The sequence below is a fragment of the Parus major genome, chromosome 3, assembly GCF_001522545.3.
Source record: "Parus major isolate Abel chromosome 3, Parus_major1.1, whole genome shotgun sequence".
Classification (NCBI taxonomy): domain Eukaryota; kingdom Metazoa; phylum Chordata; class Aves; order Passeriformes; family Paridae; genus Parus; species Parus major.
Genome location: NC_031770.1, coordinates 53,434,363 through 53,458,429, shown reverse-complemented (window position 1 = coordinate 53,458,429; position 24,067 = coordinate 53,434,363). Strand labels below are relative to the sequence as shown.

Below are 24,067 nucleotides of genomic sequence, written 5' to 3'. Positions count from 1 at the left end.
CTAATCTCATAATTAATTTTACTTCTGTTCTAGATTTAGTAACTTAAAGAAGTTGGGAATACTCTGTTTTGGGTTGTGCCCAAAGGGGGCTCATTAATTCTGAAGATTCTCTCTAGCAAATAAAGAAGTTTCTTTGAAGTGCATTTAGAAAGCTGTGTTGGTGTTTTTGCATGATGGCTGATGTGGGCTCTCTTAAGGACTGGGAAATAAGAGGTGGGCATAGAAGTGGAAAGAAGCCAAGAGTTTTTGGGCAGAGAGAATTTGAAAATATAATGGTTTCTACTGTGGGAGAGGGAAGGCAGTTCTATGAATATGGCATAATCAGGTTTCCTGTTAAATAATATTTTTTTATGAGATGAGAGATACTGAAAAAGTGGATCAGCTTTCCTGCTTTCATATTTCTCAGACCAGATATGTCTCACATGCTGATTTTTAATTTAATTTTAAATGGTGTCATATTAAAAGAAAATTATGATCATATATTGAAAACACATGCCTTCTTTGCATACAAACTAAAAGTTGTGGACAGCAGTTATACTAAAACTGTGAATTTAATTCTGAACATTCTATATGATTTGTTGCAGAGGAGTTCATAGCCGTGATTAATCCTACTTCTTTATTTGTGCACTTACCTATGTATGTGTTATATGCACGTGTTTGAGTTGAGATGCTCTGGGATGTTTCATAGTCTGCTAGGATTTGTGGAAGGATTTGTCCCATTTGTTGGGATTGTAAGAAGAGTAATGAAGACTTAGTGATTTCTGCCAGTTTTGAGAAATAGGTGAAGGCTCTAGAGTAAACCAGACTTTGACCTGGTTTAAACCCAGGTCTGACTTTTTTTGACCCTGAGTGAGCCACAGTGAACTTTGTGTTAACATTGGGATACATTTTTTGAAGGTCATTTCTCTAGAGGTCTTCGGAAGTCATTCCCAAATTTCTGCAAAATTTTAAGTTTGTTTAAAACATGTGGGAATTAGAGGTGTTTATTTTGAAATTGGCATTGCTTTTAAATTATAATAACAGAATGTTATTTTGCTTTCAAAATGTTTGTATAAATACATATACGTTGATCAATTTTTATTTGTAGAAATTGTAATTTAAAGATGAACAGATCTCCTAATACTCTGAGTTTTTTATTTGCTATGTTTGTTTCAGTACAGTACTAATGCTAAGTGCACTAGTATTTCTAGAATTACTTGCAGGGTGTTACCACCACCACCTTCAAAGTGAAATTTACAACTCCTCCAGTCTTTGTCCTTTTAATTCTAAAATCCCGATGATGTGCAATCCCAGGAGTGTTGTTTTGCTGCTGCAATGTAGTCTTTTTCAGATGATACATGATTTAGTTGGAAACAAATTAGCAGCAATGAATGCCTAAAGAAAGCAGTTTAATAAACAAGATTTTTGTAAGACCTAATCAGAATTGTAAAATGATACTTGTGAATCAGTTACATTATACAATAGAGCGGATGTGAATGTAGGCATGTGTGTGGATTCATGGCTTTTAGTCACATTGTTCTCTCAAGTGATACATGGGTTTCAACCTTCAGTTTACTGTTTCTTCTAATTTATAACTATTAAATGTTTTCAATCAATAATGAACATTCCCACTCACAACTGTAATTTGTTCAGGTAATTGATTTTAATTTTTAACTACTGACACCGCCCCCCTCCCTTTTTTTTCCTACTACTTTAAATCACCTGTTGCTGGTGAATTTTTGTTTGTTTTGCTCTTGCCCAGGAAGTCAGTTCCATGCTGCTGACAGTGTCGCTGTTGATGAGAAGGGTCATTATAAATGGAAAATAATCACAGGCAGGTATTCACCAAAAATCTATTGCTCCAGCTCCACAGTATGGGTGTGTAGCTGTGGATTCATTATCTGTTTGTAGCAGACCCTTGGGCTGAGCTGACGCTGCTGCTGTGTCTCTAACTAGGACGCTTTATTTTTGCAGTGTTCAATCAATGTGATAGATCATTATGGAACGATGGTAAAAAAAGATGAACTGGTTTGTTTCCAGGTAACTTAAAATTTTGCACTATTTGCAATCAAGGTTTTTCAGCCTCTACAGGAAGCAGTTTTAATATAGAAAATATGTTACAAGAGAAGTTTCTTGGCAGTTGAAGAAGTGACGGGGCTTCTGTTATAGAACTAAGTTTGCTTTCCAATTACCCTGATGCTAAATATATCCTTTTAGGAATTCCACATATATTGGCTCTAGCTAGGGGCTTTCCCCTGTTTTCTTATTTTAATTAAGACTATTTTTTACCTATTAAAAAAAAAATAGGCTTGAAAATAGGAGATGATAGATTAATCAGTAAACTACTTGCTATGGAGCTAGAAACCAAGAAATACAGAAAGTCAGTGCTTTACACTGCTTTTTAATGTTCCAGGCTGCTATCCCGTGTTGTAAGCAGGGTGACTGATTCTTTCGTTTTTCTGAACTCTTGCTCGTGAAGCAGAAGGATATAACTTAAAACTCTGGTAACTATTTCTCAGTGTGGCCAGAACTTTCTGAACCTCCCTTAGCTGAAATTTCATGTTATGGCTATGGAAAAAGAAAACAACTAATTGCTCTAGTTTGCCTGGTGGAGTTTTCCGTTCTTTTACTCTTTTATGCTTCTTTATTTCAGTAACCTATCAGTTTTGTCAATGATGTTTGGGTGTCCCCTTGTTCGTGTCTCCCCCCCTCCCCAGTTTTATTCATCATGAACTTAGACACCCAAAAAAAGGGAAGAAAATTGCATAAAGCCATTTAAGTGGCAGAGCAATTTGCAGAGCAGAAGATAATATTTGACAGTAGTTGGGATGAGAGTAAGAGCTGGTGGGTTGGAAGAAAAAAGGAGCCGTGTTGTCTAGAATATCTGCTAGGTTCTAGTGTTACTTGGACTCTGATTTATTCTGGAATTGCTCTGGTAAGGTCAATTACAAATACCAGCAGTAAGTATAATTCAGTTTTTGAAGAGTTGCCATTTGCTCTTTTTTGGTAATAGTGTAATCTCAGAACATGGCCTAGAAATTTTACATTTGCTTCATTCATGAGCACTTGATGAAATCTAGTGTATAAGGCTGAATTTGAGCAGTTGACTGGCTTATTTTTGAACTTATCTTAGAAATAGGTGATTTTTTTTTTAAAAGGACTTTTAAATAAAGAAATACTGTTCCAAGTGATGTAGCAGCAGAAATTTAAGGTCGTCTTTTTTTTCCCCTCCTTTTTTAGATGCTTCCAGGGATCTTTTTTTCTTTGGAATGGAGGTTCCTGAAAGTTTTTTGAGTACCTTGTTGCAGCCTATTGATGCAATTTCTCCTTTTCCACATCTTCTAGAGGTTTGAGGGTTTTTCCTTAACCTACCCATCCTAACTCCTAGTCCTGTTTCTTGTTGCATAATAACTGATATCAGTCTCCCCAAAGTCCTCATGTCTCTTTCCTTGTTAAAAGTGCATATAACACTTGTTGTTATGAGAGTGAAAACCCAGTCACAGGAAGGTGAAGCGTTGTGCTCATGTTTGCATATCAGGTCAGCTGCTGAGCCAGGAATAGAAGTCCTGTCTCATGACTCAGTGCCCTAACCGCTGGAGCGCTGGTCTTTTCCAAGAATATAGTAGCAATGGGTATAGGAGTAACTACAGCAAATATAGGAGCTTTGCTTCCAACTCTGGCAGGGCTCCAAGGCTTATACACAGCTTAAAAGACAAGGGGAGAAAAAAAGGCTTTCTAAAGGAGCTCCTAAATAAGTTCTGTAAAGTTACGGTTTGCTTGGCTTTGTTTAAAAACAGAAAAAAAAAAAAAATCTAATTGAAAATAGCTTTCCAGAAGGTTTAAGATGTGGAAAAAAGTTCCATGTGTTTGAAAGTCAAACTTTGCTCTACAAATAACCTTAAGAGCGGCCTGTGATTAAATCTTTTGTATATTCAACAACAAACTCATTTTATGCAACCGCAACTATGATAAAATTGAATTAAATGAACCTGCCTCTAAGAAAAGATACTGAATAGCTGAGTAGTGCATTATTCAATGAATGGAAAACGGGGAGGCTGGCTGAAACTGCTGGGAGATGGTTTTTAACATTCTATCGGGCTAAAGAGCAATTCTGTGAAATCACTGTATTTGTTTCCCCCCTACCTCCCCGCCCTCATTTTTTAAATAGCAGTGCTCTTCATACTGTCAGAATTCAGTGTTGTGACACCCCTACTCAAAAGTTATGACAGCAGTGTAATGACAGCTACTGCCTCTTGAGAATCAATCAGGCAATTAATTTTGTAAATGAAATGCTGATTATACAAAGCTTCACATGAGAGGCCCAGTGATTAAAATCAATTTAACAAATTGTTTCAGGTGGGACTTGATTAATAATTTGCCATAAATGCTGAGGATATATGACCAGCATACCTTTTTGTGTGTGTGTGTGTGTGCGTTAATATAGAACTATATATATCGCTGGGAGTGGAAAAAATCTGCAGCTAACTGTATGTACTTTTGGCTTGTGACCTAGATGTGACTGGTTTTACCTTTTTGTGGGTACTCTGTCGTCCCCCGTGTCCACAATGTCACCATTTTCTCAGCTAGTGTTCTCTCCAGCAATTAAATACATTTAACTTTAAATTTCATTTCTGTGAGTAAAGCCAAGTAGTTGAAAAAGTGTTTTCAGATCCACTTGAATATTAAGTTTAGGAAGTTTTTGCTTTAAAATTTAAAGTGGATGTGGGATTTTTTTCTTTTTACATCTCTCCCCCCTGCCACTTTTATTTAGGACGTGAATTTTCCCCCTCTTACTGCAATACTTCTCTGCAGGCAGCCTTCCTGCAGAGCTCCCCTCGTTCCACTCAGGGCAGTGGCTCCTTGGCTGACAGACACTATTTTTAGTACATCCTTTTCTGTCCATCTAACGCTGTGTTTGTGTAAGAGCTGTACAAAGTAGGTAAGGGAATTTTTTTTCTGAGTTCCAGATGGCAGCCATGCACAGTGAGTGAAGGTGTTTACTTGTCTAGGAAGCTGAGAACCTCATTGCCAGACAAAATAGAACTAACTGGTATTCTGGGTGGGGCTTTGCTTTTTTTAACTTGGTTTTCTGGGTTTGTGAATGGATTTTCTCTTCCCTGTTGAGCCATAGCCTTATTGAGCCTCAAAGCTTTAAGGCCTCCACTGGTAAATCTAGCCTGAGAACTTTTGATTACTATTTTCCCTTGCTATCTGCCTTGCTCTCCTGCTGGGGGTTGCTATTTTGACAGTAGAAATGCCAGACTGAGAGCTCTGCCCATGTCTGATTGTGCTCCAGTGCCAAAGCTGTTGTATGGTGCAAAACCATCCAACACAGGCAGTTCTAAGTTCAGACTGAACTGTGGATGGAAGTAGCCAAAGTGTGGTCATGATCTGGCAGCACATGGGAGAAGCAGCTGGAATGAGTGACCTGTTGTATAGTCACTGATAGGTTTACTAGCAGACATTTTAAAGAACCCCTGAATTCTGCTGCACTAGAAATTGCTGCAAACCTGTTGTGGAGGGGAGTAGAGCTTCAGCATGCCTAAAGAAAAGAGGTCTTCTTTGTAGGGGCTTCCAAGTTGGAGAAAACAAATCTAAAGACAGGACTTTAATTCCTGAGTACTTCTCAGAAGAAGTTTGATATCAGAAAAGTGGGTTACAGGAGAAGACTGAATCTTCATGTGAGATGAGGACAGATGACACACATTAAGCTGACTTTAGAGTAACCTGTTAGCTGTCAGTGACAAAGTGACTAACATTGCCTGTTAGGCAATGACAAAGGTAACTTGAGGGGCAGGGGTTCTGAGCTGTATATCCATGCAAACTCGTCAGAAACCTAGGATTGTTTTGCCATCAACTTTGTTAATGTGTATTATTGCTTCTTAGTGTTTCTTAACCTTTGCATGCACTTGCAGTGGCAAATGAAGAGGTTAGTTATGTACATGCACTTCATTGAAAACAGGTTTCTTTTCTTTGCTATGTTTGTTGTGATTTGTTCTTTCAGTAGTTGTTTAGTTTTATCTATATGCAAAATTATAAATAGAGAATGGCTGAGACACAGACCTTACAGTTTTTGGGTTGTGTGTGTTAAAGAGAACTCAGAAGAAGATGAAAAACAATATATCCTACTTCCTCACCCTGCAGAAACAGGGTGTATAAATTACTTGTAAATGTTCTAGGCAAGTAGTAGTTGATTCTTTGTGGGGGACAGCTTTGATTTTTTTTTTCTTTCTTTCCTTGTTAATTACTTACTTTCTGTTTTGAGTGGGAAATAATCTTTCTGATGTCTCCCTGCAGCTGAAATCAGAGAGTATGCAGAGCCTTTAAGACAAGCAAAATGGCTATACTAAAACTCTGCTAGTGTATGCTTCTTCATTTACTGGATTTTCTTTCATCATAGGCTTATGTTGAACCGAGCTTTTTGTTTTTGCTTATTACTTATTGTGTTTGTGCAACTGCCTTTTTAAATTAATTTTTTAGTAAAACAGACAGTAGAAAAAAACTAGGAAGCATGTTTACTAGTCATCTCTCAGACTTTATTATTAATGTCAGAATTTAATGCTGTACATTCATACTTTTTTAATAGTTGCTTGCAACTTTCTTAAATGGATATTGAAACCCACGTGATGAGAGTTGTTTTGATACTCCCTCTTTTGTCACATAAAAACGTTGGCTGAGGCGTCCTTGTACATGTTCATACAAATGATGACATTATCTAAGAGTGGATTATCTCTTCTGCAGTTCCATCCTCACGCCAGCTGTGTCATTGTATTATAGTGAATACTTCTGATTATCTTTAGCGATAAATTTGTGACTTGGTGCATGACATAGAGATCAGAGCTCCATGCTCATCTTCTTTGGAATGTTGGTAACTGATTGTCAGCTGTCCTTATTTATTATGAGGTTTCAAGGCTTTGGTTTTTATACAGACATGGGTTTTCTCTTCCCCCCCCCTCCCTTTTAAAAATATGGAGACAGAAGCTTTGGCTGCAGATCAATGAATAAACAAAGAGTTATTGTATTCATAGCTCTAGGAGTTTGAGGGGAAGGCTACTTGTTGAGTTCATGTTGTTTTGTTACATGCGCAAATGATGGAGCAATACTTGAGATGCTCTGTGGCTTATAGTGGCTTTTGCTGTTGTCAGCCAAACCAATGCCTCTTTCAGTTTTTTTTTGTTTACACAAACGAAAAAGCACACTTTCACTTGAAAAGTAGTTACATCTCTCATGTAAATACTCTTGTCTTCTAGTGATTTGCTTTGCTTTGTGGAAAAGAGCAATGGAATGGATTCACGTCTAAATCCCATTGTGACCTTATTAAAGTGTCTCCCACTTCTCCCTCTTGAGATTTCAGTAGTGGGGGGTCTTTGTGGTATCTTTAAATAGAAATGTTAGTTGTATTTTGGAACAGTGACTGGTGTTGTTTATATTCATAAATATAATGTTTATATTCATAAACATTTTGTTGTTAGAAGTGAAACACTAGTTGATAATTTAATAGTGTATGTATACATGTAATGTGTGCATAACATCAATAATGCCTTAAAATAAGAGCTGGTTTTGGTCAGACTACTTCTCAAGTTATTCTCTTGTGCAAGCTGTCTCAGATCTGAGTGTAGATGAGGTAACTGGGAAAACACTGGCTAAATGACTGAAGAAAATCGTAGTGTATTTTTCTCTCACTTAGGAAAGACAAAATTGAATCTCCAGGTACTTCAGGGTGAGGTGATTTATTTGATTGTTTTGAATGGGAGGAGAGCAGAAGTGATGGTGATACTGAGTTTACAAGTGGGTGTAGAATATTAATTTTTTCACTTCTGCATATAACAGGAATGTCAGGTTTATGGATTCTTCACAAATCATTGAAGAAAGGAGCAGGTAAGAGAAAAAGGTTGTCAGTACTTTTTTACAGAGATACTATTTGTAAGTAGTGTAGGCTTTTCAGTGTCCTACCTTAATGTGGTTGTATTGTCAATCTGAAGACTGGGAATGAAACCTTGGCCCTGTTGAAATCATAAGCAAACCTTCCACTGGATGTTTTAAGGTGCTCATGAAGCACATAATAGGCAGAAACTCTTATGAAATACTCTGTTCTCACAAAGCCTGATAGTACATGTGCAAATGAATCTGATACTGACAAGAGATAGGCACTATAATAAAGGGGTTATAAATTATAGTATTTCTGTGGTCTGAAGGAAAGAACAAGACTGTTCAAGGTATTTTGAGGAGCTGCAGATCTACTCAAAGTTTTAATGAAATGCAGCAAGTTGAAGAGGAGGTGTGTAGTCAGAAGCAAAAGGCAGAATCCATCTAGGTTTGCCTGGAAGAATATGGTGGTAAAAAATAGCATGTGCAAACACTAGATAAACTGGCAAAATGCTAATGTGTATTAGGAGTAAAATAGTAAAGTAAAGAAAAATTAGACTGTTCTGTAAAGGCAGGAAAAGAAACAAATGGATATTGATTACTACAATGACACTGAAATAAAATCTAATAAGTAATTAAGATTTTGCACTATGGCATGTGATAGGATTAAGTAAAGGCATGGAAGACATGTGAAAATACATCATCCATTTGTAGTCAAACATGCACACTGAGTTTTGGAGGAATGTGACGCAGTTAGACCAATGTTGTCGTTTTTGGTAAATGTTAGAGCACACTAGTGGATAGGGTTGGGTTATGATCCCTATGGCATAAATAGGTTGATACTTCTCATAATCATCCTGTCACTTAAAACTTATCTTTGAAAACTGTTGGAACTGATGTTAAAGAAAATATTGGAACTTAATAAATGTTAAAGTAACCTTCAGATAAGATTATAATATGTATGTCTCAATTAACAACTTCTTTTAATAAGTTTTTAAAATGTCATGGATGAGAGAAAGTTTTGCTATAAGAATGAAATCAGTACATGTACAAGAATGATAAAGCTAAAAACTGTGCATGCATTAAAGCTGGAAAAAGTTATATTGAAATTTTTATCTTCTCTGTAAGGGGGACAGTACTTGATGAGCAGCTCTTTTTTCTTTCTTTTAAGTCTATAACTCCAGGTCTTTCTCACCATACACTGTTCTGAACGCAAATTTTGTCTTTTTATTAGAGAGTTTTCAGTGGTATTGATCATGGACATATTAAATTCTAAAATTGGTTCTTGTTGAAGAAATGATGGGGCTTTTTTGTTCATTTTTAGGGTTGGAAATGTTTTCCCTTTTTTTTCATTTTTACACAAGGGAAGCTGAGGCATTGTTGTAGGAAGTTTGGCCTGGTTTTGATGTCTGTAGATGAAATCTTTTGAAACACAGTTTCTGGAAACACTTCCAGAGCACATCTATCTTCAAACTCAGAAGTTGTTGCGGTTATACATACAATGCATTTCCTGCAGTTTAAGCCCTGCGATTTCAAGTTAGGATGCATTAAATTGGTAAATTTTGGAATTTTTTTGGTTTAGTGAAAAACTGTGGCAGATGCAGAGGTAGAGTCCATTTCTGTCTGAGCGACACAGAGCTAGTTCAGACGGTAAGACAATTGTCTCCTTCATTCACTACCTGTATGGTAAGTGAAGCCCTTGCTCCAGTAGCTCACACTGACCCCTTGTCTGCCCTGTGCTGGGTGGATACCTGGAGGAGGCACATCTGCTGCATGGAATTGTGGACTGTGGGTTTAAAGACAGCTGTGTTTGTGAAGGAGACACGCTTAATGTTGCAAGGGCAAACTTAATTCCAAGTGCTCTGAACTTCTGCAGTAATAATCTTAAGCCTGGGGGAGAGCCAGCTCTTTGGTTTTGTTTTGCCTCCCAGAAATATGTTGACAGCCACTGAGTCACTGGTAGATGTCTTCACCTTTAGCTGCACCACATGGAGGGTTGGGATCTAACCTGAAGGGAGTCAGGAACAGCAGTGGTGACTTGTCACCCCCCCATAAGGACCAATTGATGCATAGGATGAGAAATGCTTCCTCACCAAGTCTGTCTTGACTTGGTGAGGAACAGAGATCATAGAACACTCTACTGGTTGTTCTTTCCCTGAGATCTTCAGAGAGAGGAGAGAACAGACAGCACTGACAGCTACAGTGGGTACAGATTGTCCCAGTAATTTGTCACTGCTCTCCTAGTCTAGCCCTCTCATATTCAAGTACCTCCAGTCCTTGGTCAAGATTCTTGACTTGCAGTGTTCTCAATAAGTTGTGAGTATGTCCAGGTCCCTTGCTTCCCAGTGACCACATCCGCCTTGATTCCAGTGTTCTGTGAGACACTGCAGCCGTGTATGCATTTACAGCAATATCTGAGGGTCTTCATCCCTCCACCTTTCTGAACTGGGAGGATATCACCTGAGGGAAAGAGGAGTGGCTCACCTGAAGAGAACACAGAGAAGAGTAGTGATGGCAGGCTGGTGAGAAGGAGAGAAGAAAGAATGCCCTGGCAGTGAGGCTCACACTCCCAAAACACACACACAGAAGCTCCGCTGCTTGGAGGTCACTAGTCCAAAGGACAGAGACTCTTTGGCCTGTATCCATGTCACCTCCTGACCTTGTTTCCTGCTCTCCCCTTCAGCTCTTCCTGCCTCATTTCTGCCTCCATTGCTTTTTCAACTCATTGTCCCTCTTCCCTTGTCTGGCAAATTCAAGGCAGCCTCTCCATACACTTTGTAACTACTCTGAAGAAGCCTTGCCCTGCCCCTCACCTGCTCCTGTTTATTCCTTCTGTGCTCCCAGTCCAGTGACATTCAGGTGCTCCTTCTGACAGGGGCACATGTCTTGCCTTTCGTGAATGTCCAGTGTCACCCTGGGAAATTAAAATTCTCTGCCTCAAAGCATGGTATTCAGAGGTATTTTCAAGTGTTTTATGTGAGAACATAAACCATGTATTTTTCTGTGACCTCATTCCAAGACATAGCTGAACTATTTCTGCTGAATTTTCCAGAGAATTTCAGCCTCAGGCATACATATGCCCTGGAAAATTTCAGCCTAAATGCTAGAAGTTTGGCAAAGTTTATATGCACCTGAAAGTAGTCTTCATAATGGAAAATGTCAGATTGTTTTAGCTGTCTAGTTGTCTGTATTGTTTATATTTAAGAATTGGATGCAGAAAATACTACACTCAAAATTAATTAAAGTTGAATTTAAGTAAATGTGATTATTGGAGATGAGACGTGTAAATTATACCCTGAAACAGAAGATGGTAGCAATGAAAAGTGCTGTTTGGCTTCATGGGAATCTAATGGAGGAAGCTCAAGAATCACTTTGAACAAGGATTTATTTTTGAGAGGAAGAATATGACAGGTGATGCACAGAACATTAAAACACAGAAATAAACATAGATAAAGTATTGTGGTCTATAGGAGGAAGTGTAAGTTGTCCCCTGGGACCCTGTAAGAAGGAATCTATAGTTCATCTGCTTAGCCTTCGTGTTTTTATTTGAAACTGTGGTGAGAGTGCATGATGACCTAAAAAAAGCCAAAATTGAGAACGTTGTTTTGAATCAGGTGATCTGAAGTGGTTGAGGAACCATTGATTTTGAAAAGTATGAAATATAAATGGTAAATTACCCAGGGACATTAAGTGGCAAAAAATAGAAACTTCTAATCTGGCTACAGAGCAGGCAAACAATAAAGGGAAAATTGCTGAGTAATACTTAACCAAAATTAGCAGTGAATGTGGAATTTGCTATGGAAGCAAAAAAGGGCAGTCCTCTTTTGAAGTAAATGGAGATGTCATGTAAGGAGGAGGTTATCATTTCCATCTCCTCAGGTGTAGTGTGCCCGTATTCAGAATACTTTATTAGTTTTGGGTGACATTCCTGGAAAATTGGTATTGGTAATGGTGGAGACAGCCAGGGGGGAAAAAAATGAGGTTTGATGGATTTTATTTGCAGTGAGGAAAGAATAATAGTTCATTAAGCAGTGACTGCTTTGGAAAGGGCATATTTGGATAGGAACAAAAAAAGTAGTGTGTTAGTAGTACAAGCAGCATTGATGAGCAGAAACAGGGATGGGAGTGGGAAATGTTAGTTATTGTCATAAGAACTATTGCATCAGAATGTAATAGCCAGAAAGGACTTGAAGAGGCCGTGTTACATAGGAGGTTTTAAAATTAAACTGTTCAGCAGTGTGCTGCAGGATAATATGTGCAAAATGTGCTGCAGGAGGGAATCCTGCTCCTGGTGGGAGGGTGGGCTGGCTGGGTGAATTAATAGGTCTTTTTTGGGGGGGAGGGAGGGGGAGGGAGCAGGAGAAGAGGGTATGTGCTGCTTTCATGAAGGTGAGATTGTGATAGGCCTTGTGAAAGCTTCACCCCACATTCTTCCATGAATCTAACCAGAACTCAGGAATTAAAAAATGGATGTCATATTAACAATACAGGGCTGCACTTGATGAAGTATGGTATTTTTTCTGGCTCAGTTAGTTCTCAGTAATAAAACATGAGAGTAATACTACACAATGGTTGACACCTGTCCTGAAACTCTTACAGGGCTTGGTAAGTGCTGCCAAAAAGTCTAAAAATAAAACTTCCCTCTCTTACCTCCCTTCCCCTTCCATCACTGGTTGCAGTTTGGATTTTCTGTGGTCTACTGAGGAGGCAAATAAACTTTCACATAAAATGTAGGTTATGACTTGCTTTTGATCTGGAAACTTATTAGTGTGCACAAAAGCAACAGGAAAATGCTGAAATGCAGTGTTCTGTATGCATTGCACTTCTTGGAAACTTTCTTTTCTTTCCAGTTTCGCTTGTTTTTTGATGTGAGAGAGCAGACATTTTCTCAAGGTTAAATGGTTTGTCCACTGTTTGTGTCTCTCTTGATATATATGTTTTTATTTTATTTTTGTTTTAACGTTCAGGTCAGTGATGCTAATCAGTGTGCAGCAGTATATTTAATTATTTCTTAAGCTGAAATTTTTGGGCAGTTTTTCTCCTTTCAGTCTGTGTAGGTAACAGCCTCAAGTTTGAGTGAAAAATATTTTTTTAAGTTGTTTTAAATGGACTGGAAGTCCAAAACTTAATATTCAAAACCTCATCTAATTAATCAGAGAAGCCAGGGTATGGTACTTTGCCAGTTTGTACATCAAGTCAATATTTGATGTATAAAGCATTGAGAAAACACATGTATGATTCGCCCGCACTGAGCGTGACGATTCTGACCTTTTTCTTTGCGTGTCTTAAATATTGCTTTGCTTGTGTTTGCCAACAGGGCAGTCCGATGGATCCGATGGTGATGAAGAGGCCGCAGCTGTACGGCATGGGCAATAACCCTCACTCTCAGGCACAGCAGAGCAGCCCCTACCCCGGGCAGTCCTACGGCCCTCCCGGCCCCCAGCGCTATCCCGTGGGAATGCAGGGCCGAGCCCCGGCAGCCATGGGAGGAATGCAGTATCCACAGCAACAGGTTTGTGGAGGATTTTTCTGGGTTGCTTTGGTTTCCCTCCTCTCTTTCTCTTCCCTCCTGACATTCCGGTAATACAGAGGGTGCAAGAGAAAAACCTCAGAAATAAGTATTTCTTGAGCAGAAGGAGGATGAAGCACTGTTTTAAAACGAAATAAATTATGTTCACAGTGTGAATGTTTTCTGAAATCCTTTACAGTTCAAACAGGATTTAGTTTGTTGCTGGTATCTTTCTGGAGAGAGAAGTATGTCAAATGCCATGAATTTTTTTTTTTTTTTTCCAGTTGACACCACTTAGCCCTGCATATTTTTTGGTTTTTTTCTTTGCTGTTATTCTTGGTTTTCTAGGGGTTTTTATGTTCTCTTTCTCTCCGGCTTACATGCACTTAAGTGTAAGATGAAAACCTAGAGCTGACATCAGCACATCAAGGCTAGTGTAGTCCAGTGCATACAAAAGCGTTACATATTTATATCAGCTGTTTGTTGTTGTGCTGGCTGGTTTTCTTTTTTCTCCTCGTTTTGATAGGAGACTGTAGCTTTTCCTATTTTTTTTCTTTTACCAACTCTTTAAAGTCAGGATTTTTTTGAATGTATCAGAGTATATAGAAAGGCAAGGATCTCCTTTTTATCTACTTGGATTTCACTATTGATGGAGACCTCTTGTGCTTTTTTCCTGCCCTTTTTAAGAAGGTCAATCTCAATGTGCATACCATGTACTAAAGAAAATACAGCAGTTTTCAAGAGGGAGAGATAAACCGAGGTTATCAAGAAGTTAATGTTTTGCTAATTTTTTTTCTTTTTTTTAATTAGGGATGTGAATGTAGGCCTATACACTGCCTTGTGAGCACAACAGATTAGTAACTTAATCATTAATGGGAAAGAACATTTGTTTTGTGCAACTTCCCAGTTACAGATTAGCTTTTTTAATGTCGTTTATTGTTAAATATAGAAATAAAAATAAAATTTTGGAATCCTGGCAGATAGGTGCCTGGCCAATTCTTGTTACTACCCATCCAGTAGGACAAGATGTTAATCAGGAAGTTAAATAAATAACAGTTTTAAATATATTATAATATCATTAGTACAATGATATTAATTTTTATTCTTTTCTGCTGTTAAATAGATATTTACTGATAAGGAAGGGATTATTTAGTTTGGAGATGCCAAACATTAGATTTGGTTGCTAGATTCAGGCAGTAAAGCATTTTGTCATTTGCAAAAGGGAGGAGATATCGAATAAAGAAGGCCTTATTTTTCTGTGTATCTGTAACCAAAGTGAAGTTATTAAAACACATTTTTCATTGAAATAAGAGTTACTCTGTGTTACGCGGAGATGAGTGTTGAGTTTTCAGTGCATTTGCTAATTGCTTGGTAATTGTAAATTACCCGTCAGCAGGCAGTGACCTGGCAGCGCCATTGGCTGCCGGCCCCATCCGTCTCCTCGCAGCGCTGCCGTAAGTGGCTGAGCGGCAGCGCCGGCCCGAGCACCAGAGCTCTTCGGGGAAAAAGGGACAGGATAATTATGACATTGAATTTTTATTGAACGGACATCACCACCTAGCCATGATTTTGTTTTGGACAGCCTCCAAAGCTTCGTGTGTTTGGTTTGTGAACCTCTAATGATCTGAATCCAGTTCTTTTCATATTGCTCATACATTACCACCTTGCTACAAAGGATTAAAATGCAGGAATGCAGGTTTGTAAATTGAATTGCCAACTTACCAGCTGAGTGGTAAGTTGTCTTTGGCACAGGATGCCACAGTTTGATTCCTGGCTGGATTTTTATTCCTGTGACATGAATATTAAATAAGGAGAGCCTAGCTACGCTTGTTAAGACTGTGTAGCACGTACCTACTTTAGATATCATATATATATATATAAAATATATAATATTGCCAGAAGTTTCAGAAGATGAATCTCAGCACTTTCTGGAAATTGGACTGCTTTACAGTGTCACATTGAATTTATCAAAAGCGCAAGGCACTTCCAAAAATTTGATTGGTTAAAAAATACTGGGCCTTAAACACATACCGTGCTCAGATTTAAGTATTGTGCAGAGATAGCATTGAGTAGATGGATTATGAGGGTGGAAGTGCCACACTGTAGGAAGGGTGGGAAGCATCAATGGGGGAGATTGTTCTTATTTTAAGTTATAGTTTGCTGTTGCCCAAAGATAGCTGAGGGTGTCAGCTCTGTTTCCTTGGATGAAACAAGAAGGCTTTTTGTTAAACTGTGAAGATTTTTGAATTTTGAAGAAGACCTTGAAATGTTAAGTCTGGCTCTTTGTCAGCAAGTGTTGTGGCTTAAGGTTAGAACTATGGGACTTGACAGATTTTAACTTGCAGGCTCTGCTGCAGGATGCTGCAAATGAAGAAATAAAGATGAAAAACAACACCCTAAAGATTGAGCTAAAATTAATGAAAGTGGTAGAATTGAAGATAATTGCGTAGATGTAGTTAGCTGGTCTGTGTCATATTGCAGCAGAGAATAGTGTGTTCCAGCCTGCAGCCCAGAGGTGGAAGAGCTCTCTCTCAGGAAGGGAGGCCTCTGGCATAAGCACTAAAAGATAAAAGAGGATGAAAAAGATGAAATATTATCAGGTGCAGTCAGCCTACGTATCTGCAGCATGTGTGTCAAGCACAGCCTGCTAACCGGTCTTAAAAGGGGTATCTATGAAATGCTGCAGACGTTCTCTTACAACTGCTGTTTGGTCTAGGCATGCTTGACACCAAACATGAAGGTGCAAATAAACCCCCAGATTTTCTTAAAATTCCGTGTGGAAACTGCAGGATGTTGAAGTGACTGTGGAAGGTATGGGGGCATTTATTCTGCAAAGGACCGAAGAGAGAAAGCAGATCTCCTAAGTGAGTTTGGAATTCATCTCATATTGATGATGAGACTCAGCACAACACACTGAACCTTACATAAGGGGCACAATTTGAAATCCAGGCAATATCTTTACAGTAATGCAGCTAAAGATAAAGGGGTCTAGATATCGAAATGGCCATATAGCAAAGGCAGGTTGATTGTGATAGAAGTAAGTGGTAAATGGATTTTCTCTTTCTTTTCTGACAGTTAACAACGGAGGTACAGATTTGTCAGGTGAAGATGGGTGATAGCCTCCTGGGACAAAGTGCTAAGCAGTTTGAAGACTGCTGCAGCATTTTGTAACATTTTAAGGGCATGTCCAGTTAACTCAGTCTGAGTCAAATAAATACATAAGGCATTTGCATGGATTTGACACCTGTATAATAAGAGGGAAGGTATGAGAAAGGAAGGTGATACAAAAGGAGTCATATGCTTTATTTATAGGATTGCAGACTTGACATATCACTTACCAGGATGCATTAATATGGAAAATTAATTACTTAGAGATTTTTATGTTGTTAGGAAACTTGGGATTTTGTTTCTTGCTATTCCCCTTCACTGGGAGAAGAGGGGAAGAAGGCAAGGGAAAGCTGGGAGCAAGATGACCTGTGCCTGTGCTGTCAGTCTTCATGAATGAAACACAAGTTGCAGCAAGGCTTTAAAATACTGTTCTTGCATTTAAGTCTTAATATTGCTATCTCATAATCTCATGAACTCTCTCTCCTGGTTTGGATGGGGTGAATGTAATTTTTGGATTATTAGCACTCCTTACCCAGGGAATGTATGTAAAACCAGAAAGCAGAAAAATATTTTTTCAGATTTAGCTTGCAGTTTTTATTATCTTAGATATCACTTAGAATTACAAAGAGATGATGTCAAAATTGAAAATCCTAATATGCAAGGATAGCTAGCACCTGAAAACTTCAGGCTTGATTTTGCAATACATCTCACTATGAGTGAAATCCTATCTGAGTAATAAGATCTGATTATAAAGACAATAACTTGCTTTTCGTTTAACTTCTTTTTTGCCTCACATCCTTTTTGGACCTCAGTCAAGAAAGTGATGATGCCATGATCGGTTCCTTCTGGCTTTAGTTCGATTGCCCTCTCAAAGTGCTTTAGTGCTGTGTGCTGTAGGAAAACCTTCTGCTGCTTTGTAAAGACATATTTGCTAAAAATAAAAAGACCTCAGAATACCAGTCAAAATAAGGGGCTTTTTTTTTCCCACCAGTGGTGTTGCTTTTTCATGATAATAGCATGCAGTATTTTATTTTGTGATGAATTTCATTAAACTTAAAAATCATATACTTGAAATATTCACTTACAGGTTTTTAAAGTTTTCATCAAAGTTTGAAGGCTTGGATTTATGAAAATGTTTGAAAGAACTGAATGGTGTGATGTGCCTGTTTAATCAGATGATCATTGCCTAATTGATTTTTTTTTTAGCATGCATTAAAATTCCTTGTGTACTTGATGGACTGGAACAACAACTTATTGTGTAAATAGGATCGTGTTGCTATAATACATAGTAAATTCTTTATGAAAGATATTTGCATGGATATGTACAACAGCCATTCCTAATAGCTATTTAAAATGGAACATTTCAGTGCTGATCATGCAGTTGCCTTAGTGCCTTGAGCCTTCTTGCTGCAAAGTTATGAGGCCTGAGCCTCAGTCTGTTCTTTCTCTTTTTATTTTATTTTTCTATAGAAATACTGAGATTAAAGGGTCCTAATCACTTGTCCCTTTAACTTATTTTCATGTTCTTGATTTGCAGAATTCAAAGCCAAATGTTATCAGTGTCCTCACTGTTTTAAGAATGGAGCTGTAGATATTCAGAGAAGTACTCATTCCATTTCCTCCCTTTTTTTGATATACAGATTATTTTGAGGTGTAAGGAACAAAGTTGTAAAACCTCTAGGAATATGTAGCAAGAATTTATTGTAATGGAAAGTGCAAATAAACCAGAACTATAGCAGCAGCAGTGTGATTACATAATTTAGGAAAGGGCTTACAGTGCCCGTATTGGGTAATGTCTCAGGCTGGAAATGTCAAGTTTATGCCAAGGAAATCAGTTGGCTGCTGGCTTGGCAGATAGAGTTTTAAAGCTAGCAAACACACATGTTTACTCCTGGATGGCTGGTTGTGTGTGTTACTTTCTGAAGTCATTCTAATTCTAAATGATTGAAGTATGCCAAGAAAGTGAAGCTTACTGTCATATTTAACTCTGAACGATTAATTTAAAATGCTGTGTATATATATGGCTGAGTACTGGTCAAGTGATTACCTTTTTAGTCCTCTGTGTGTATAATTGCCCTCACCACCTAGATGGTACTAAATTGCGTTACAGTTTTTTGCTCCTGTGTAGGTGTTAATGCAATTGATGTTAGTCTTGTTAAAGAGAGCAAACACAGAAAATAAGCACCATTTTCAGTTCTTAGGCTATTTATTTTGCAAGAACAGAGAATGAATCAATGTGATTGAATCTCAAAAACAACCAGCAGAGGACAAGATAGTGAATGTGTTGCTTTTTCTTAAAGATTGATAGGTGCATTTGATGCACACACATAAGAAGGGAGTGTGAAGCTTTGATCAGCATGTGCTTCAGAAGTACGTTTTTCCAGATTTTTGTTTGATTTACCTTGGGGGTTTTGGAGGCATTTGTTTTTCTTTTGGTTTTGGTATGGCTTTTGTGGTGTGTGTGTGTGTTCTATTTGGGTTTTTGTTTACTTGTTTCATTTATTTTGGTTTGTTTTTTTTTTTACTGGGCATTTATTTGGAGCTGTCACTAGCAGATTATGGACCTACTTTGTTAATTCCTGTAAAGCAGAAATGTTGAAATTCTAAATGATTATTTTCCCCAGCTTCTTGTTCTGTGAAAAACATAAATATTTTAATTAAAATAATTCCTCTGTAACATTTTATTTGAATGATAGATCTGCTATCCTATTGAACTTCTATAAACCTCGAGTAAAAAAAAAAAAAATCAGTAAAGTAGAGCTGTTGCTTCCTGGAGAATGTAAAGTTTGAACGAGAAAAAAGGACAAGAGGTCATAGCTAGTTGTCTTTCATGTAAGGTCATCTTTAAGAATGGGTCTTTTGATAGTCAAGTGTTAATAACTGCAAGGAAAAGTTGCTGTTCTTTGTCATGTAAAGTAATAGGATTTTTAAATTTCAGATTTAGGAAAATGCTAAGTACTGTGCTTGTGCAGACTGTAGGAAAATGTTTAGCATGGTTCTTTCTTTTGGGTATACTAAGCCTCATTGACTAAATTGAAAAAAAGGCTGCTACTTTAGTTCATGGCAGGATAAGGCTTTATGTTGTATTGTCTCCTTTAGAATTATCCCTTCTATTGAGTGTAATTCACTCTATAGAGGGAGGTGAGCACAGATTACAGATAATCACAGAATCAAATTCGACATAAGTTTGTGGTCCTTATGATAGTTTAGCTCTTCATCTTAATGCTGGTCATCTGAGATTGTTTACCGAAGAAAATCCCTAAAGTAATAGAATTGCATTATTATGGTAAATAGAAACATTTCAGTAGCTTCCATCATTCTTTGAAACAGTGCATAAAAAATAGGTTGAAAAGGGAAAAGAACTGATCTTTCAGCTGGTGAGAGTTGGCTCGGAAATGAGACTGGGTCAACATTTTCATTTGTTGAATTACCATGTAATGATGTTCAGTAAATGCTAATTTTTACATCCAAACTAGAGTAAGATGCAGACAACCTTTGTACAGAAAGTGTGTGAGAATGATCGATGTATTATGGCAAATGAAATGTATTTTTGTTAGTGCTAAACAGTTGTCATTTAGCTGGAATATTTAATAGCTGTAATCACATTTGTTGTTCTGCTTGGAAGTGGGGGCATGAGAGAGGAAGACATGCAAGCCCTCTGTGCTGGTGTTCTGCAAAAGGTTGTTGTTAAAAGAAGCGGTTATCTCATTATTGGGTGCTTGGTTTGCTAGCAGAATTAGCTGTCAGTCTGCACTGGAGTTAGGCAGGAAATAGATTTTGGTGATCAGGAGCAGAGAACAGAGAGCCGTTCGCTGCTTCACTAGAAAGGTACAAAATCATTTACTTAGGAACAGCTCATTTTACATGGCAACAGGAGACATGAGTTTATTTACATTTGAAGTAAAATAAGCATCTTGCTTTAAGAAAAGGCTTCTGCATTACTCTTTTCAACAGCTGCCATATAATGACTGTGCCAGGAGGGTTTTAAAGTGTAGGTAAGGAATAATTGACTGTTAATATTATAGTCATAGTAGATTTTTGTTAATAATATTAATCAGAGAATAGTTGACTCTTAAACAGTTGAAATGGTGTCCCGACCCATCATGCACATACACTATATGATTTTTGTAACCATATTGTAACTGTATTTCATAATACTTCTGAGGGGACTCAGATATTTTATTAGATTTTTTTTTTAAATCCTGGTATGAGATTCTGAGCAGATGCTATCATTTGTCCATAAATTTGGACTTGCTCAAAGGAAGCAAGGGAGGCATTGGAGTATGCTTTTTTAAAAATAGGGAGTGTGTTTCCCACAGCTCAAAATAGGGCTGAAGATAAGGGGAAATCAGTGGGAAATTTGCTGTGACTTGATTGTAGCTACAGTTTCACTTCGGGGCCACATTGCTGGGGTTGGATGATCTGTCTTCAGTTGATATCAGGGTAGGCTGAATTAATCCACTAAGCCAATTGAAGAGAATTTCAGAATGAGACAGGTCAGTACCCTTCCCTTTGGTCACCCAGGGACAAAGTCAGGTAGTTTCCTTCTTGGAACAATAAACCCACATGTTTTATCAACTAAAACATTTTTGTGGGAGGAAATGAGTTATAAAATCTTTAGAAAAATCTTAAATATGTTTGAGACTATTTTAATTCTCTGTAGATAATTTTGTCTAATATTCATGTTTGTTTATATATTTGCATTTCTTCTTATAGCTGTTCTAACTGGGCACATCTAAAAATCCTATTGTAAATACTTTAAGCTTTTGGTGTTTTGTTGTTTTTCAAGATGGATGAAAGAAAGATTTAAGAACTTAAGGAATAACTTGAATCTACAGCTCATGCAATCTCTGTAGGCTTTTATTCTTCTGCTACCTTGGGTGACCCCATTTTTGGGTACTTCTGGTACTTGTTCATTGCTTTGCCTAAAATAGAAAAAATGTGTTAAATGCTTGCATCCTTGCTGATAAAGTATTTAATCTCTGAATCTTATAGTGTCTTTTGGGGGTGTGGAAGAGTACCAAGGAGAAAATCAGTGTCTGTTTTATTTCTTTGTGCACTCCTTTTTTTCCCCTCTTCTTCTGAATATTGTTTCTTAGTAATGCTTTTTGCATTTGAGAGTAAAAGCAAGACACCAGGTAATAAACAATTCAGTGACTGAACATTATTAGTAATCATATTTGAATCTTATATCCAAATACACCTTTAGGAAAGTAAGTGGATTTAGTTTTGGTATGTGCATCAAAGGGACAGGTTACACTTGCTTGTTAGTTTCTTTCACAGAACATTGATGAAGAGTTTCTGCATGTTTGTTGGCGAACTGTAATATAACTTGTCTTCTGAGACGAGTCCAATCAAAATAAACAAGGTTTATATAGCCACTTAGGGAAGATGTTGTTTAATTATAGAAGTAACATTAGTTATCTGGAGTCTGTATACATGTGTGTTTTACAGGCCATGTTGGCAAAGATGTGCTTTATGCAGGACAGGTTAGCGGAACCACCTTGTTCTTTGCACAGGGTTGTCTCTCTGTTTTGTGCTCAGCAAGTGGTGCTTAATAGAAGCAAACACCCAAGAGTCCCTGCTGAGAATAGACCGAGCCTGTGCATGAGCAAAGCAAGCAGGGCTGCTCAGCAAAGACCTCTGCTTTTAGCTACTCCTGCCCCTCCTCTGAAATTCCATTGCTTGCCTCTGTTGTCCCCCCTGTAACTTTCCAAGCTGGCAGCACTGAAAATTGGCATGTGTTTCGACTCTTCTACTGTACTGGAGAATGTTTTAAAAGACAGGTGCAAATTGACTGCTTTGTATTTTTCATTTTTCGTTGGCTTCATTATGTTGCTGGTTGGCAAAACTGAGGAAAATCATAGGTCAGGATATCCCCTTGCAGGTTTGGGAAGTGTGTGCTTAATAGATTTATGGCCCTTTTATGTTTGGAAAGCTATTCTAGGGAGGAAACTATTATTTCTGAAATGAACCTGGAGTCCTGCAGAAAATTATGCTTTAGACCTCGTTTTCACAAAAAATCCTACCTGATGTTGGAGAGCAGGCAGGTGAGTTTTTAGTCCTCTGAGGTGAGGCTGTGAGAAATTCCATGTATCCTTCTCAAACTGAAGATTGTTTTATGACCTGAGTAAATTTGCAGTCTTGCAGCAAGTTGTGAAGAACAGATTCAGTAAATGCCAAGATTGTGTGGAGTATTTGGCCTTTTCTGCTTTGATTTTATACATCACAAGAAAAATAATGTTTTCTAATATTCCTTTAGGCTTTTAACATCAGGGTTACAAGGGAGCATGACCACAAAAAGTAATTGAAGAATATCCAGGAAAAGATCATATATACTTTGGGTGTATTAGGTGTAGGCTTTTCTTTCTCCTTTCTCTCTTGTGTTCTGTCATCCCATTTTTGTCTTTCACATGTAGAACTGACTAAAAATACACTCCTATTCTTGGCATGCATTAATATCTTGTAAAGCAGAATAAAAACTTGACAAAATACCAGAACCCTGTGTACGTGTGAGTTGCTGTGTCTTTACTGGAGTTGCTTTGACCTCCTTGCAGGAACTTAGAAATTTCAGCTTCCTGAGTTAAGGTTGTAAGACTGTTGTTTATAGGAATGTGGAAGGATCTATATTATGTGTAGTGTTTTGCTTAATGGATAAAACATGTTTTTAGTTAAAAAGTATTTTTCATACATGGACCTGATATTACATATTGCACTTACAGACACAGGTGGGAATGGCTGTGTCCTGAATTCTTTCAGGTAATAAACTTAAGTAATATCAGTATTTTAATAAATATTTGCTGAAAGAGAGGAAAGCACACTTTGGCATTTGGTGTTGATCTTGTAGTAATGAAATGCTGCAAATGATAGGGTTTCTTATTGCATTGTGGTTTTGTTGGGTACTTTTTACTGTCTTAGAGAAGCAGCATTTCTGTTTGCAGTACCAAATGGTAATTTCTCTGAAAAAGGTGGGTGCAAATTCTTTAATTAGAGTTTGGTAAAATGCATGGAAGGGAGCCTGGGACTAGTACAAAAGCAGTATTGGCAGTGCTAGCGCTGATTGTACAAGGAATGATCATCCGCTTCCTGCATGTCAATAAAAATGCAGGAGAGCACCTTTCTTGACACAGAGGTTGCTGAAACATCAGTGCTGTCTTTTTTTGTAATACTCCTGTGGATGTTTTTGCACAAAGTGGTATCTGTCAGAGCTTGAAATATTCTTGCACAGTTTCCTTTGAACAGGTAGCACAGGACAAGTTCTAGCACATAGCTGCTTGACATGGGGCCGCCTACCACGGGGAAGGAATGCCTTGCTTACATACATCTGAGCTGATGTGCTGAGAACTTTGCCAGTCATTTTGCCAGTTACATACTGGGCTGTAAATAATTACTGAACTTCCATTTTGAATCACAGGGAGGGGTTTCCCCTTTTTTTCCTCCCCCTTTAAAGTAAAATTGTAGCAGTGGGAAATACTGGGAATGCTTTAACACTTTGTGATTACCCTGGATATGTTTTTACAATAAATGTGACATAAATCTGCATATCTTTTTTGCTATGTCATCTTCATTTTTGAAATGCATTATCTGTTGTCCTTTTGTTGCTTT

The 24,067-nt window shown here is 37.8% G+C and overlaps 1 protein-coding gene across 4 annotated transcripts in view; it reads left to right on the top strand.

Annotated features, from left to right (window-relative positions):
* The first annotated feature begins 13,060 nt into the window (after positions 1 to 13,060).
* The window catches only part of ARID1B (AT-rich interaction domain 1B), a 293,784-nt gene continuing 282,777 nt past the window's right edge, over positions 13,061 to 24,067 (top strand). For 2 of the 4 annotated variants that reach the window (XM_033512733.1, XM_015621230.2), the window contains exon 1: positions 13,061 to 13,357. In XM_033512733.1, the coding sequence (XP_033368624.1) occupies positions 13,076 to 13,357 (282 nt within the window). In that variant the 5' untranslated portion in view covers positions 13,061 to 13,075. The remainder of the gene's footprint in view (positions 13,358 to 24,067) is intronic. The other 2 variants (XM_015621231.3, XM_015621232.3) reach the window with 1 other exon arrangement.